The sequence below is a fragment of the Callithrix jacchus genome, chromosome 8 (genome assembly GCF_049354715.1).
Source record: "Callithrix jacchus isolate 240 chromosome 8, calJac240_pri, whole genome shotgun sequence".
In the NCBI taxonomy this organism is placed as follows: domain Eukaryota; kingdom Metazoa; phylum Chordata; class Mammalia; order Primates; family Cebidae; genus Callithrix; species Callithrix jacchus.
In genome coordinates this window covers 57,985,717-57,999,329 of record NC_133509.1, presented here as the reverse complement: position 1 = coordinate 57,999,329, position 13,613 = coordinate 57,985,717, and the positions used below count along the sequence as shown (strand labels likewise).

Sequence of the window (13,613 nt, the reverse complement as noted above, 5' to 3'; positions counted from 1 at the left end):
AATTAGAAAATATCAAAAGTTACAGATAAAATGATCAGCAAGGGGAGTCATTTTACTCACTAGGTTTCATAAGAATGCTTCCTGCCTAGGGGACTTCATCTTTTAGCCTTCAAGGGCTAAAGGGACAGAAACTCTAAACCGGAGTCCAGCCACCCAGAGCACACAGAACAGTCATGGCCTGCAGCATTCCTTCAGGTTCCTCCACCTCCCTGCCTTGACACACTGTCCCAGCACTACGTGTAAGAAGGCCTGAGGCATACTGTGGCTTGTGGCCTTCATTCTGAACCTTGAGGTGTGACCACTCCTTTCCTCCATTTCCATCCTACTCCTGTCATTCCTTTACTTTGTCAATGAGCCAGTGCTAACCCTCACTATATAACGAGCCAATGGCACCATTTACTTTGGAAGGACAACTCATCTTCTTGGTAAAATCTAATCCAGGATGTTTGCTGCTACAGTCAGCAGTGAATAAACACTGCCTTAGTCATGCACCCATTTCTGTCCTCACCTGACCCCACAGAACCAACCCTCCCTAAGACCTCACGTTCTATTCTTCAGCACAGCCACCCTGAGACTACCCCTTCTGTTCCAATGTAGCACTGCATTCCTCACTCTGGCACTGCCCAGACCTCCCTCCTATGGGTGAGCCCAGCCTCACAAGTGGAATGCGGGCAGGGACAGCTGAAGAGATGCAGTGCCGAAGTGAATGCTACATTGCAGTGGATAAGAAAACCTCCCCCAACAGTCACAGTGGTCCAGAAAAAGCAAAAACTGGGTCAGGGGCTGCAGCTTGCCCTTTTTATTTGAGGGGGTGAGGATAACATCCAAACAAGCATGGGTTACCTGGGGAGTCACCAGAGAACCCTTGGGCTGGAATGCCATCACCCCAGTTTACCAGAATGCTTATCTGTGGCCATCCTTGCACACTCTAGAATTCCCCCTTGCCCCGGGACTTTTGCCCCTTTCTTTTAAGGGATCAGCGATAAGGGGATTAACCTAAAATGTATATATAGGCAACAAAGTGCTCCCAAAGTGGAGAGTCTGCTATTCTGACTCCAGCACCCAGAGTCTGGCCCATCCTGAGGTGCTCTGCCCACAGCTGAAGAGCTGTAAGCTCCCTGCCTTTCATCACTTCCAGGGTTCCATTTCCTCCTCCTTCCCAGCACACAGGCTCTTCCAAGCCAGCAGAAACCCTCTGGCTGTTGTTTTGTTTTTTGTTTCTCACTGATTTGCCTAGATAAAAGGATCTCAGTACTGCCCAAGGCTGCTGGAAACCAAACAAATACTGAGGTGATTTATCCCAAGGAAGCACATGTGCATGGTTATGCACAACCCATAGCCTCTGTGCTGGAAACTCGGCCTGAGGAAGACTATGGGAGACTCAACCAGTCCCAGCCCTTGTCCTCACCCTACCCAGTTAGGCCGCAAGACACTGCCCTCTGCCCACTTAGAGGGCTATGAGGCACAGGGCAACCCAAGGAGCATGGCAGCATGGAGGAGCTGAGTCAGAGCACAGAGGCTTTCCCTTCTCTCTGTCCCCTACTCCCCTCCCAGCTAGGGTTACCCCCTCACCCTGAAAGGCTGGGCACAGCTTGTGCCCAGGATGGGTATTTCATTAAAGGAAGAGGCAAAAGCCATCAGTTGAGTGCAAATCCCCCTCCACACCTCTCATATCCTCACCTGCACTTTCTCCAGCCCTTCGCCTCGCTAAGGTCAGTCCCACTGTACCATACACACACGACGCACACACATGTGCACACACACAAACACACAACCTGTCACCAGGACTCCAAATCCCTTCCTTGAGCATTGCTTGGCTGTGTGCAAAGTCCTCTTCTCCCCATTGTATAGCGATGGGGCTTTCTGTCTTGGTGACATCTCTCTGCTCTTACCTAGGAAGTCCACATTTTCTCTATTCTCATTGCAGGGAAGACGGGTCGGTCCCCCGCACTGCTTTCAAACTGCAGATCCACCAGCTTCTCTGCAGCCAATCTCTCCACTCTCAGTGTCTCCCCTGCAAGCCTTCAGAACACTGTCCCATTTTGCTTGGTTACTTTCTCTGCACTCAGCCCTGAAGGTGTAGGAGAAGGTCATGGTACTGGAGCTTGGGTGGCAGAGCCGTGTTCACTGCTTTGGTGGTTCCAGAGCTGCGGAACCTTTGAGTGAGCCACCTTTCTGGGCCTGGGCTTCTCATCTGGAGAATTCAGTCTTCCATTGTCTGCTGCATCTCCTACTACACCTTGCTCTGCCTCCCCGGCTCATCCAGGCCTGTAGAAACTTCCCCACACTGACTGAAGCCTCAGTGCTGAGCCCTTATGCTTTTGGGTGGCTGATGAACTCGGATCCCCACCATCCCCTGCACTGAGATCCGATCCCTCCTTTGGGCCACTTCAGGTGACATCCTGGCATGAACTGTGGCCTGGACATGTCCCAAACCCAGGAAGACCTTGTTATCCATTTTCCTCCATCCTCGCTCCAGAGTTGCTGACTGGCTAGAAAAAGCATGTGTCGGTGTTGCCTGATTTCACTATAAATTCATCCACTGGAAGAGGTATGGGGCGCTGGGTGACTCGGACAGCCTTCTGCTCAGTCCCGATTCTTTTTAAGTTCCATCTAGCCCAGTAGCTGGTTTAAATCTCCCTGGGGACCCTGGGATACCCCCATACACTGCCATAGGAGGGATTCAGACCCATTTGCTGCATGAAGAAGGGCTGTGAACCAAATATTAGATGAGACTCACACACCTTGAAGTCAGGAAGGATTTGGGGGGACCCCCATTTCTTGGAAACTGAGGCTCCCAATCTTACTGCTTAGTCAGGGTAGGTTTGGGGCAAGGACTCCACCAGGGGACTTACTCCACCAGCAAGGCTCATGGAGGGCTACAGAATGGAGCCCATGTTTTAATTCTGGCTCTTCCTGTCTTCCTACAGAAGCCACAGGAGCCTTGACATCCAGCTGTGCTTTCTGGAGAACCAGGCTGAGGGATGTGCTTCCATAAGAAAACATTCCTTCAGCAGACCATTGAGATGGGTGGCCTGAGGCTGACGCATGGTAGTGCCTACCTTCCAGGGTAGGCAGCCTGGATATGGCACAGATGTCCAGGCAGGGAGAGCTGGTTTTAGAAAGGCCCAGCACAGAAGCTGCAGGTGGCCCAATTCCATGAGGAAGGAGGGAGAAAATAAGACAGTGGGAATAGAAGGAGCATTGGACAGGGCCAGGCACTGCTCAGCCAGAGAACCCTCCCCCCATCAACATCCAGAAACAGGTTTGGAAGTAGGGACATTGGGGAGCTGTAAAAAGTGGTCTCTGCTCCAGTGAGAAATTACCACTCACCTCCAAGTGACTGCATTCCTCTTCCTTTCCATGGGGTTCTTGGGAAGGAGTGGGAGCCTGGATGCAGAAGGCCAGGAGGAGGGAGGTGATGCTCAGGGGGTCCCAGTCACCTCCAGAGATCTTCTTGCATTTACCTCTTTTCTACTGCAGGGCCTGGGCCACACAGGAAGCAAGTCTGGGGCCCCTGCTATGTCAGCTCTTCACCCTTTGGCTGCTGAGTCATAGGAATGCCCAGAGGAACCCAAGGAAGAGGCCAGGGCAGCCTGAATGGGGATGGTTGGAAAGATTTCAGTAGTTAAACCTACAAAATGGGTTGCCCCATTCTGACCTGGCTGTGGCTCCCCTGTCAGGCCACATTCAAAGAAGTAATTAAAGAGAATGGAATGAAAGAATAGTAGGTGGGCAAGATTAAAGGAACCAGCAAAGGGTAGTGAAGCAGCCAGGAACTAGCAACAGTGACTCCTAGCCTGAAGGGGCCAGGGAGAGAGCCAGTTGGTGGTTGGGGGGTGGGAATGGCCGCACAGGAGCTATAATCCTAGGCGCACACAGCCGCTGCCTTCAGGGAGGAGGCCAGAGAAACATGCCCTCCCAGTTCTACCATGGACTGGGAGCCTGAGGGCAAGGGAGCCTCCATGATGTGTTGCAGAGGTCAGCCCAGCACCATGCAGGGCAGAGAAGGGTGGGGAGTGGATCTGGAGGGCCAAAAACACATCCATACTCTGGTCTTGTCCATTACTATAATATCTCTGTCTATATCTTGAGGAGCCAAGAGGTGTGCTTATCCCTTCACCATTAGCAGTCCCACCAGTTCAGATCCTGGCCTTCCCAATGAAAAACAGCATTCTGGCAACCCAATTTGTTCTTATGTTTAATGAGTAGGTCTCGGCCCCAATGGCACCTCCACCAGCTTCACTGGAAGCCATGGTCCTCCGTGATCCCATGATGATTTGCATATGATGTGCCTACACTGGCTTGCCCACACCCTCAACTGCCCTACTCTTTACCTTTTTTATTCTGTACCTACTAACACTATGTATGTTATTTTTAATATGTTTGTTATTTATTGCAGTCTCTCCTATCATGTGAGCTCACAGGGTGGCAGTCTTTGTTGTGTTCAGTGCCTGGCACAGAGTGGTACTCAGTAAATGTATCAAATGAATAAACATGTTCTGGCTCATTTTCTGATGAGCGTTATACCTTCTGTTTTCCCACCAGACTGAAGGAACTGGAGGGAGGTTGGGTCTTATTTATGTCTGTGTTCTCCAGGTTGCCTGGCACAATGCATAGCTGTAGTAAGATGCACAAATGCTTTTGTAATTTAACTATTCACACTACAAGGACCCGTTCCCTGGGTGGTGTAGAGAGGAGGCATTGTCGAAGGGTTTCCATGAGACCAAGGCCAAGGGTCAGCTTGGAAGCCTTCTCAGTTCCTCCCTCTGCACTGGTTCAGGACAACACTTACAGGTGGCAAGAGAGGTACTCAGGGCCACAGATGACTCATGGACCACTGTTCCCTCTCCACTGTTCTGAGCCTGGGTATGCATACACACAGGGTGGTATCCCTGAGTATGACTCAGGACAATACACAGGGCCTTTTCCAAGACAGCTGTGTGTTCGCCCCAAGAGGAACGTCGGCTCTGACTACTCTCCTCTAACTGGAATTATGCAGATTTGTGATAACTGGGCTGGGCGTGGTGGCTCACACATGTAATCCCAGCATTTTGGGAGGCCGAGGAGGGTGGATCACCTGAGGTCAGCAGTTTGAGACCAGCCTGAGCAACATGGAGAAACCCCATCTCTACTAAAAATACAAAATTAGCCTGGTGTGGTGGCCCCTGCCTGTAATCTTGGCTACTGGGGATGCTGAGGCAGGAGAATTACTTGAACCTAGGAGGCAGAGGTTTCGGTGAGCAGAGATCATGCAATCATACTTCAGCCTGGGCAACAAGAGTGAAATTCCATCTCACCAAAAAAAAAAAAAAAAAAGATTCAGTGTAATTGTTTTCTCTAGGTTCTCAAAGTCCTGTGTGGCCCAGAAAATGTTAAGAAGCACTAGCCTGGAGGACCCCTGGGGAGAATCCCAGAATCTTTCCACTATCGCTGACCACCACCTTGCTGAGCCCCCAGCAGGCCCAGTTCAGAGAATGGAGCACACACAAAGCCTTCTGTGAGGCAGCGCACTCACTCCCACCACCATGTGTCTGTGGTAAGCTCAGGGGAGCTGGCGGTAAAGGCCTCTTTCCACCATGATGCCCTGGGCTCCACTCTTCACAGATGCTTCCAGACTTGAGGATAAATTTGAGTTTATTTTAGGAAAAAAAAAAGCTTAAAGCACAAATTACAGAGAGGAAGAGCTAAGATCCTTCAGAGGCCTGAGCTTCTATTCCTTTCCCTTAAGGTTCCTTCAAAGCACCAGCCCCACACCAAGAACCCCACACATTGATTAGATCAGCCAAATCTACAACAGGCTTGCAGAGAGGTCCTAAGGAGAATATTGAAGTTTTTCTTCTCCTTAAGCCTAGTATGAGTAAGCCCCCAAATTCTGGAAGAATGGTAGACTCTGTCTCCAGATCCAAATGATCACCTAGAAACCCCCTCAGGCTCCTGGGCCTGGGACCACAGCTGCACAGCCACCCCCACCCCTACCCCTCTCAGAGCCGAGAGGAGAAGCCGGCCACCACAATGTTCTCCCCGGTGATGTAGCTGGCATCTGGAGAGCACAGGAAGGACACGATTCCTGCACAGTCCTCTGGCTTCCCAATCCTGGATGGAAGGAGGACACAGTGTCAGGCATCTTTCACTCTGGTTCTGCTGCTCTGGGGCTCATGGATGATACGTGGGAGTGGGCTCCACGGGGAACAAGGTGGATATAGCAGGGCTACTTGCACCTTCCAGGGCAGTGTAGACTCCAGGTTTCAGCAAAAGGAATGGCCAGAAGACAGGGAGGGATCTGCCCTTGCAATACTCAACTGTCCCTGCCCAGCCACACATGGACCACCAGATCTCCAAACTCCACTTGCCTCTGCAGCTGATGATGTTCACTGAAGGAGTTCCAGAAAGCCTCATTCGCATGCAACTGGGCAAAGGGAAGAGAGGAGAGTCAGTGCTGCTAAAACAAGTGGATAGACAGGGCCCCGGGAAGGCCACCAGGCAGGGCACCTAGAGCAGCTTTGCCCTTCTCAAAAGAAGCAGCATCTTCTCAGGATGGATGGACTGCATCGTTGCTGAGTTCAGAGGACAATAAGAACTTCAGTCATAGGCATGCTGACCTGAGGATTCAGTCACCCTTTTATCCCTTAGCCAATGGGAAGGGTTCCCCTGAGCCAGACCGGAAGATGGAAGATACACCCCAATCCTCACCACTTTGCTGAAGTCAGTCTTGATCATTCCTGGAACCAGGCAGTTTACCCGGATGTCCTTGGGGGCCAGCTCCAATGCTAGTGTCCTGGTGAGGCCCAGCAGTGCTGTCTTGCTGATGTTGTAGACACCCAGCTCCTGGGAAGGGAATTGAGAGACTGATTAGGATATGGGAGAGTGGGGGAAAGCATCCACTGGATTTCTCACCTGCAGGGATCTCACAGGCCCAGCAGCCCTCCCACCCATGTGGAGACAAGCTCAGCCCAGGGCAGCAGGAGGATGGTGGGGGTCTGTCCCAGGCATTTTCCCTGTGAGACTCTAAGGAAGAGAACAAAGTTACACTTCACCCTACACCACTCAGGAGCACAAGGACCAAGCACTTACCACTTTTGGGATATAAGCTGCAATGGAGGAGACCAGGATGACAGCACCCCTCCTGAGATGAGACAAGCACCAGAGAAGCTAAAGCTAACGACCTACCACTAATGGTGAAACTATCATGCGGTCATTAAATGATGCAACCCTTACAGAATTAACATAGGTCCTGTTACTATCCCCATCTCACAGCTCAGGAAACTGAGGTTCAGAGAGGTTTAGTACCAGCCAATATGTGGCAGAGCTGGGATTCCATCCCTATTTTTCGTAAATACAGTGTCCATGCTCAGAACCCTTGTATTCTGCTTCCTCTCTTGCCAGGTGCTTGAAGGAGAGAGCAGAGTGGGCATGGTGAAGATTGATAGGCACTCACCCAAGGCTAATGGTGAAGGCCTATCAATGAGTAACCTCTAAGGAGCAGATGGAGCAGGGGAGACCAGAAGTGACAGTCAGGAACTTTCCTTGTACTGAAGACAGCCCCTAGCAAGTTCCTAAGGGTGTGTCTGTGAGGAGTACAGTCAGATCTGCAGGATCTGGTACACAGGCAAGGTCCCTGGAGACCAAGGGCAGGCATGAGGAGGGGTCTGGGATAGGTTTTTTCCTATGGGGAGGAATGGGGCTAACCCTGTTGTGGGTTTTAAGTTGGTAAGAACAGAAAGCAGGGAAGGTGAGAATGACCAGCCCACAAGGTCAAGGAGCTAAAGCACAGCCTTGTCCCAAACCTGCTGATCTCAAGGCCAAGGAGACTATGCCTGGGCCCCTGGAATACTGCTCTCATCCTGCAGCCACTGGGATTGGGAATGGCAGCCTCACACAGGGTGAGGCAGGACAAGAAGATGAGGGATGTGGAGATCCCAGAGAGACCTTTTATGTCCTCCACCCACTACTGGCTGTTCCCGACTCCACTCCTGTGCCCACCTCAGGTCCCCAACTCCCACTGCTCCCCACTCCCACCCTGCAGTACCTCTTCTCCATGTAGGGCAGCAACTGGCTCAGCAGCAGGGCTGGGGACTTCAGGTTCACACTTAGGATCTAAAATCAGAGCAGAACATGGGTGAGGGCAGAGACATGGTCAGCCCAGGTCCTGCTGTCATGAGACACTTGGAGCCCTATAATTTGTGCAGCAGACCCAATTGATGTGCAGATGTGAGACATTGATCCCCCTTCTCACTGGTGCAAGAGGTGTTTCCAATTTGCTAATGGTTTCATAGGCAGACAGGCTAAATCACAGGCCTGTGAGCAGAGTCCTGAAAATGTGAATTGTTCAGGACTGACACGAGGAAGGGAATGTTCAGGCCTTTTAAAGAAAATGGGGCTGGGGGCAGGGGGTCATGCCTGTAATCCCAGCACTTTAGGAGGCCAAGGTAGGGGAATCACTCAAGGCAAAAGTTCAAGAACAGCCTGAGCAACATAGTGAAACCCTGTTTCTACAAGAAATTTTTGAAATGACCTGGTGTGGTGGTGCACACCTGTAATCCTAGCTACTCAGGAGGCGGAGTCAGGAGGATCTGTTAAGCCCGGGAGTTTGAGGCTGCAGTGTACCATGATCCTGCCACTGCATTCCAGCCCGGGTGACAGAGTGAAACCCTGCTCTTAAAACAACAACAACAACAAGCAGAGGCCTCTGGAGAAAGACTGAAGACAGCCTGATGGGGAGGAAGCACGTGCTAGGAGCAAGGGAGATTTCTGGAAGAGCCTCTTTTGTCTCTGAGCTTTCATTTGCTTGTGTTCTTGCCTTGACCCCCAGAATTTAAGGCATACTCAAATGCAACCGGATAAAACATATCAAGTAGGTACTATGTGTAAAGAAATGGAGAATAGGAAAAATCAGTATAGAAAAATAAGAAAAAGCAAGAGTGAGGTAGTGCCTACAGTTCACAGCATGTGAGCATTTATTCTATCATTCAGTCACAGAAATGCAGGCTGTGAGGGCCTACACACACCAGTTATTGCAGACTTGGCTCTGAGCTTTCCTGTAGCCAAGACAAAGTGAGAGACACAACAAAGAATCATCATTCTGGGAGCTAGATGTCCAGGCTGATCCTGCTTGTGACTACAGTCTGAATCTGGGCTAAGTCACACAGATCCTGACACTTTGGAAGCTCTGTCTTGTAGATCTGGGAACAGGGAGAAGTGAGAGAGGAACTGGCAGGAAAGATGCAGAGGCAGAGCCTGGGAGCTAGGGCAGTCCAGGTGGGACTGATGTGACACCAGGAATCCCTCCTGTGGGGATCTGTCTTGATGGAGGTCAGCTGCATCCTGCATCTCTAGGGAATGAGACTGCACATCTGCAACTGACCAGGACTGCCCACTGTTTTTTCCACTCCCCGATCCCACGCCCACTCAATTCCTTGGATGTGGGAAGGGGAAATACTTCAGCTGAATGTTGCTGTGGCCCATTTGACAACAGGTTTCCAGTGTGGGGGATGATCCCCCCATGACTGCAAGAAGTGGCCCAGATGTCAGAAAAGGGGTACCACCATGAGGTCTCCAATAAGAAGGAATTGAGGGTTAGGTTAGCCCTAAGGGCTTCCTGGTCAAAATAGACCCCAGCTGGCCCACAGGATGTCTGTCCAAAACTCCATGTGCATCAGGCTGAGTGATGGGCTGAAGTACGGCCTCTCCTAGACTCAGAAACAAAACCCAAGCCAAAGAAAAGGTGAGACTCCCTCCCTTGATGAAGAAAACTGCCCCATTAGAAAGTAAGGGAGAGTAGCTCCGTGTGCCAAGTAGTCCTGAGCAGAGAACTCTCCATGAGCCTGAAAGAGGGCACATGCTGGAGAGTCACCAGGCCAGGAGAAGGATGGAGGCAAAGTGGTTGTGCTGGTGTAACAGATTACAAGTTTCCCAACCTGCTGGAGAGAAGGAGGGCTCTGCCTGGAGATGGCCTCAAAACTGGCTCAAGAATAAGATGGGTGGTAAGGAGTTCTCCCTACAGGACTCCTACTGAAAACTGCATTTAGTTAAAAGCAGAGCATCTGGTAAATTCTAAACTCATTCTGTGACAACTTCACCTCTGAGGTGATGGCAGATGTGATCGGGGACAAGTCATCAATGATTTCTGTCCAGTGATGCAGAATTGCCCACTGAATGCCAAGTCCTTGGAGAACAGGGGAGAATCAGAGAAAGTAAGGTCCATTGTTGGCATGTGCCCCCAGATTCAGGAAGGATGACTGCAAACAGTTTCGAAAAAAAGAGTCATGATCCTGTGAACTGAGACACTAAACAGGAAAATGATTCAGGAGGGTTAGCAGACTGTCGGCAATAAAATCCCAGCTGTAAACTCAAATGATCCTTTGGAGGCATTAAGAACACAGCTAAAGAGCCTGGGGAAGCTGTTCAGCAGGGGCTGCAGGGAGCTCAGATTTCAGATCATCTCTGAGGATGTAGCCAAGGGCACCCAGCCAAGGGCATATAGAAGGAAGGGGACGGCCTGAAGATGATGTTGGCAAATGAGAGTGCAGGAGCTAGGGAAGGCAGAACACACTCAGGCCAGCAGGCAGGAAACGCTCTGACCCAGCGCTTAGGGCAGACTGGGGAATGCTCACAATAGCAGAAAGAATGAAATTCACCACCATGCATTCTGGCAGAGAGAACAGCGAACAAAACATGAGAGTGAAAGGAACAGGATCGTTGAGGAACAACTAAGCCCAACATGCGCTTCAAGGCATTTCACAAGGTCTGTCCCGGACCCTTGTTGACAAGGTGGCAGAATCCTTAAGTGGACTTGCAGCAGGCTGGGATGTCTGAGCCCCCAGAATGCTGATGGCTGGATCAGGTCCTGACAGCAGGTTTGTGTGAGACTCGGTGAGGAGCCCTCCCCCCCAGGAGAGACAGAGTCTCCGCCTGAGGCACAGGTCACCAAAGAGAAACACACTACCCATATCTGCCCCCACAAAAGGGTGGAACACATAGAAGTGCTTGACTCTTACAGAGATTCTGACTATCCATTCACAGCTGTATCCCTAGAGCCTGAAATGGTGGCTCCTGGCACACAGCAATAAATATCTGCTGAATGATTAAATGCAAAAGGGATGAGAAGAGTAAAGAAAACAGAAAATGTGGGGGCCAGATTTAAGAACGAACAAGCCAGAAAGTAGCATCCAGGCACTTTGTTGGGGGCAGCTGGCCAGGCAGGACTACCACTCATGGCCTGCTTCTCCAGTAACCTCCGGAGGGAAGCAGAGAATCTTGGTGGGCATAGGCGTGTGTTGGAGCCTAGCACAGAGCTGGCATCAGGCCCTCAGCTTCCTCTCTGGGGGAGCCCTCTCACCTTGTCCCAGATCTGCTCACTGGTCCCCAGAGTGCTCCCCACCAGAGGGTTGACCGCTGCATTGCACACCAGGAAGTCAACGGCCCCACAGTGCTCCAGGGCCTATGAAGAAAGACTTGGGTGAGTATGGAGATAGCCTGAGGAGGCCTCTCCCTCCCAGAGCAGCAGAGGTCATAGGGCCTTCAGGCAAAGCTTGCAGAGCAGATGCTTCAACCAGGAATGATTATAAGGCTCCACAGAAAACCAAAATCTCCTGAAGGAAAGTGACCTAGGTGGCCCAAGGGCAGGCTCCTGGGGCCAGTCCCCAAGAGAAGAAGGTCTCCTCCAGGAGTCCCTCTGGAGACCTCCCTCACCCGCTTCAGACTCTTCCTCAACTTCTCCCAGGGCCTAGAGATAGGGTGAGCGTCCTCTCACAAACAGGCCACTTTCCTGACAGACCTTCTGGGCAGTGAGGTCGGTTCAGGCAGCCTGGGCACAGTCATGGTTTCAGGACACATTCTTGACCCCCACCCCCCTCCCAGGGCTGAGCAGCGAAGGAAAGGTTCTTCATGTTCCCCTCTGTGTGTCCTTCCACCGCCTTCCCCCTCACCTTGGCCACCAGCCGCTCCCGGTCCTCAGTCTTCTCCACATGGCACACGGTGCCTGTAACACTCAGTCCCTCCCCCCGCAGCTCACCCACAGCCCGATCCACATTCTGCTGCTTCCGGCTGCTGATGACCACATGGGCCCCATCCTGGGCCAGACGCCGGGCGACAGAGAAGCCAATCCTAGGGGCAGAGATGGAGGACATGAGTCAGCATCAGCCCCTCCCCACTGTCCTTCCTCTACCCTGGAAATCAGCAAAGAAGGCTGGGTCTTGCTCTGCAACCCTGAGTCCTTGTGGAAGCCAGGGACCCTGTGAGGGGCCAGGACCCATAGGCCATCCGGCACTCACCCACTGGTGGACCCCGTGACCACAGCTACCCGGTTAGCCAGCATGCCCTTCCAGTCTACCCTAGTGCTGCTCATCCTCACAGAATGCCTAGCACTGGTATAAAACAGGCCCCAGTGGCCCCAGATCACTGCTGGCAGCATGGTGGTTGGTATCTGGGATGCTTCCTGCTGAATCAGGCCTGGGGGAAAGAATCAATTTCACTTATCACTGATACAGTCAGTGAGCCTGAAGCTAATCTACCCTCCCCCTTCCTCCAGACAGACAAGGCCAGCAACAGAGTGTGGCAGAGAGTCAGACTGGTTAGGGAAAATTATAAACATGTGAACCTCAGGTCAAGAAAGCAATCCATGAAAACTCCTAAGCTATAAAACTGGGGAAATTACTCACAGATTAAAATGTGAGACTCAACATTCAGTAGACCGAGAGGATTTTTCCATTCATTGCATAGCAAACATCGAGCACTGGCAATGTGTCAGGCACTGAGCAGTGGAGGCAGGGACATGTTAGTAAACCACAGAATCACCCCTGGACCCCACCCATACAGCGTCCTGGTTAAGTGAGGATGCCAGGCACCAACAAATAATTATACCAGTTATTAATTAACTGCTTCTAGTTGAAAAAGCAAAATCAACAGAAACTCTCATTCATAGCTGGATAGAGGGTAAGTACAACCATTTTGGGAAATGGTTTGGCATTGTATAGAGAATTGAAAATACAGATCTCTGACTCTATAAAGGGAAGTGGCATCCTGCAGAAGGGAGGTCATGTGTGCACCAAGAGACTGTACACACATGTTCAGAGAAGCCTGCTTAGAATGTTCCAAACTGAAAACAAGTCTGTATTAGTCTGTTTTCACACTGCTATAAAGAACTACCTGAGGCCAGGCACCATAGCTCACACCTGTAATCCCAGCACTTTGGGAGGCCAAGGTGGGCAGATTCATTGAGCTCAGGAGTTTAAGACCAGCCTGGGCAATATGGTGAAATGCTATCTCTACAAAAATTAGCCAGGTGTGGTGGTGCACACCTGTAGTCACAGCTACTCAGGAGACTAATGTGGGACGATTGCTTGAGCCCAGAAGGTAAAGGCTGCAGTGAGCTGAGATTGTGCCGCTGCACGCCAGGGAAACAGAGCAAGACCCTGTCTCAAAAAACAAACAAAAAAAAGAACGACCTGAGAATGGGTAATTTATAAAGAAAAGAGATTTAATTGACTCACAATTCCACAGGCTATACAGGAAGCATGGCTGGGAAAGCCTCAGGAAACGTATAATTAAAGCAGTAGGTGAAGGGGAAGCAGGCATATCTAACACAGCCAGAGCAGGAGGAAGAGAGAGCAAAG

At 51.1% G+C, this 13,613-nt stretch overlaps 1 protein-coding gene across 2 annotated transcripts; it reads right to left on the bottom strand.

Annotated features, from left to right (window-relative positions):
* Nucleotides 1-5,625: 5,625 nt before the first annotated feature.
* On the bottom strand, nucleotides 5,626-12,444 carry DHRS2 (dehydrogenase/reductase 2). Of its 2 annotated transcripts, none has more exons than XM_035260162.3 (8): nucleotides 12,273-12,444; nucleotides 11,928-12,105; nucleotides 11,339-11,440; nucleotides 8,030-8,097; nucleotides 7,075-7,126; nucleotides 6,680-6,828; nucleotides 6,354-6,409; nucleotides 5,626-6,096 (listed from the first exon to the last, which is right to left on the bottom strand). In XM_035260162.3, the coding sequence occupies exons 1-8, from the start codon at nucleotides 12,410-12,412 to the stop codon at nucleotides 5,930-5,932; spliced, it is 912 nt and encodes a 303-aa protein (XP_035116053.1). In that variant the 5' UTR covers nucleotides 12,413-12,444; the 3' UTR covers nucleotides 5,626-5,929. The 2 variants fall into 2 exon arrangements, with proteins under 2 accessions (XP_035116053.1, XP_002753693.1); XM_002753647.6 differs by having other exon boundaries at nucleotides 6,694-6,828.
* Between the last annotated feature and the right edge of the window lie 1,169 nt (nucleotides 12,445-13,613).

Excerpts from the sequence above, each read along its gene's own strand:
- DHRS2 (XM_035260162.3), bottom strand. The coding sequence starts at position 12,412 with ATGCTGCCAGCAGTGATCTGGGGCCACTGGGGCCTGTTTTATACCAGT. Across the intron at positions 8,098-11,338 it reads GTGAGCAGATCTGGGACAAG|ATCCTAAGTGTGAACCTGAA; the intron begins GTGAGAGGGCTC and ends CTCTGATTTTAG. Across the intron at positions 7,127-8,029 it reads CTGCCCTACATGGAGAAGAG|GAGGGGTGCTGTCATCCTGG; the intron begins GTACTGCAGGGT and ends GTCTCATCTCAG.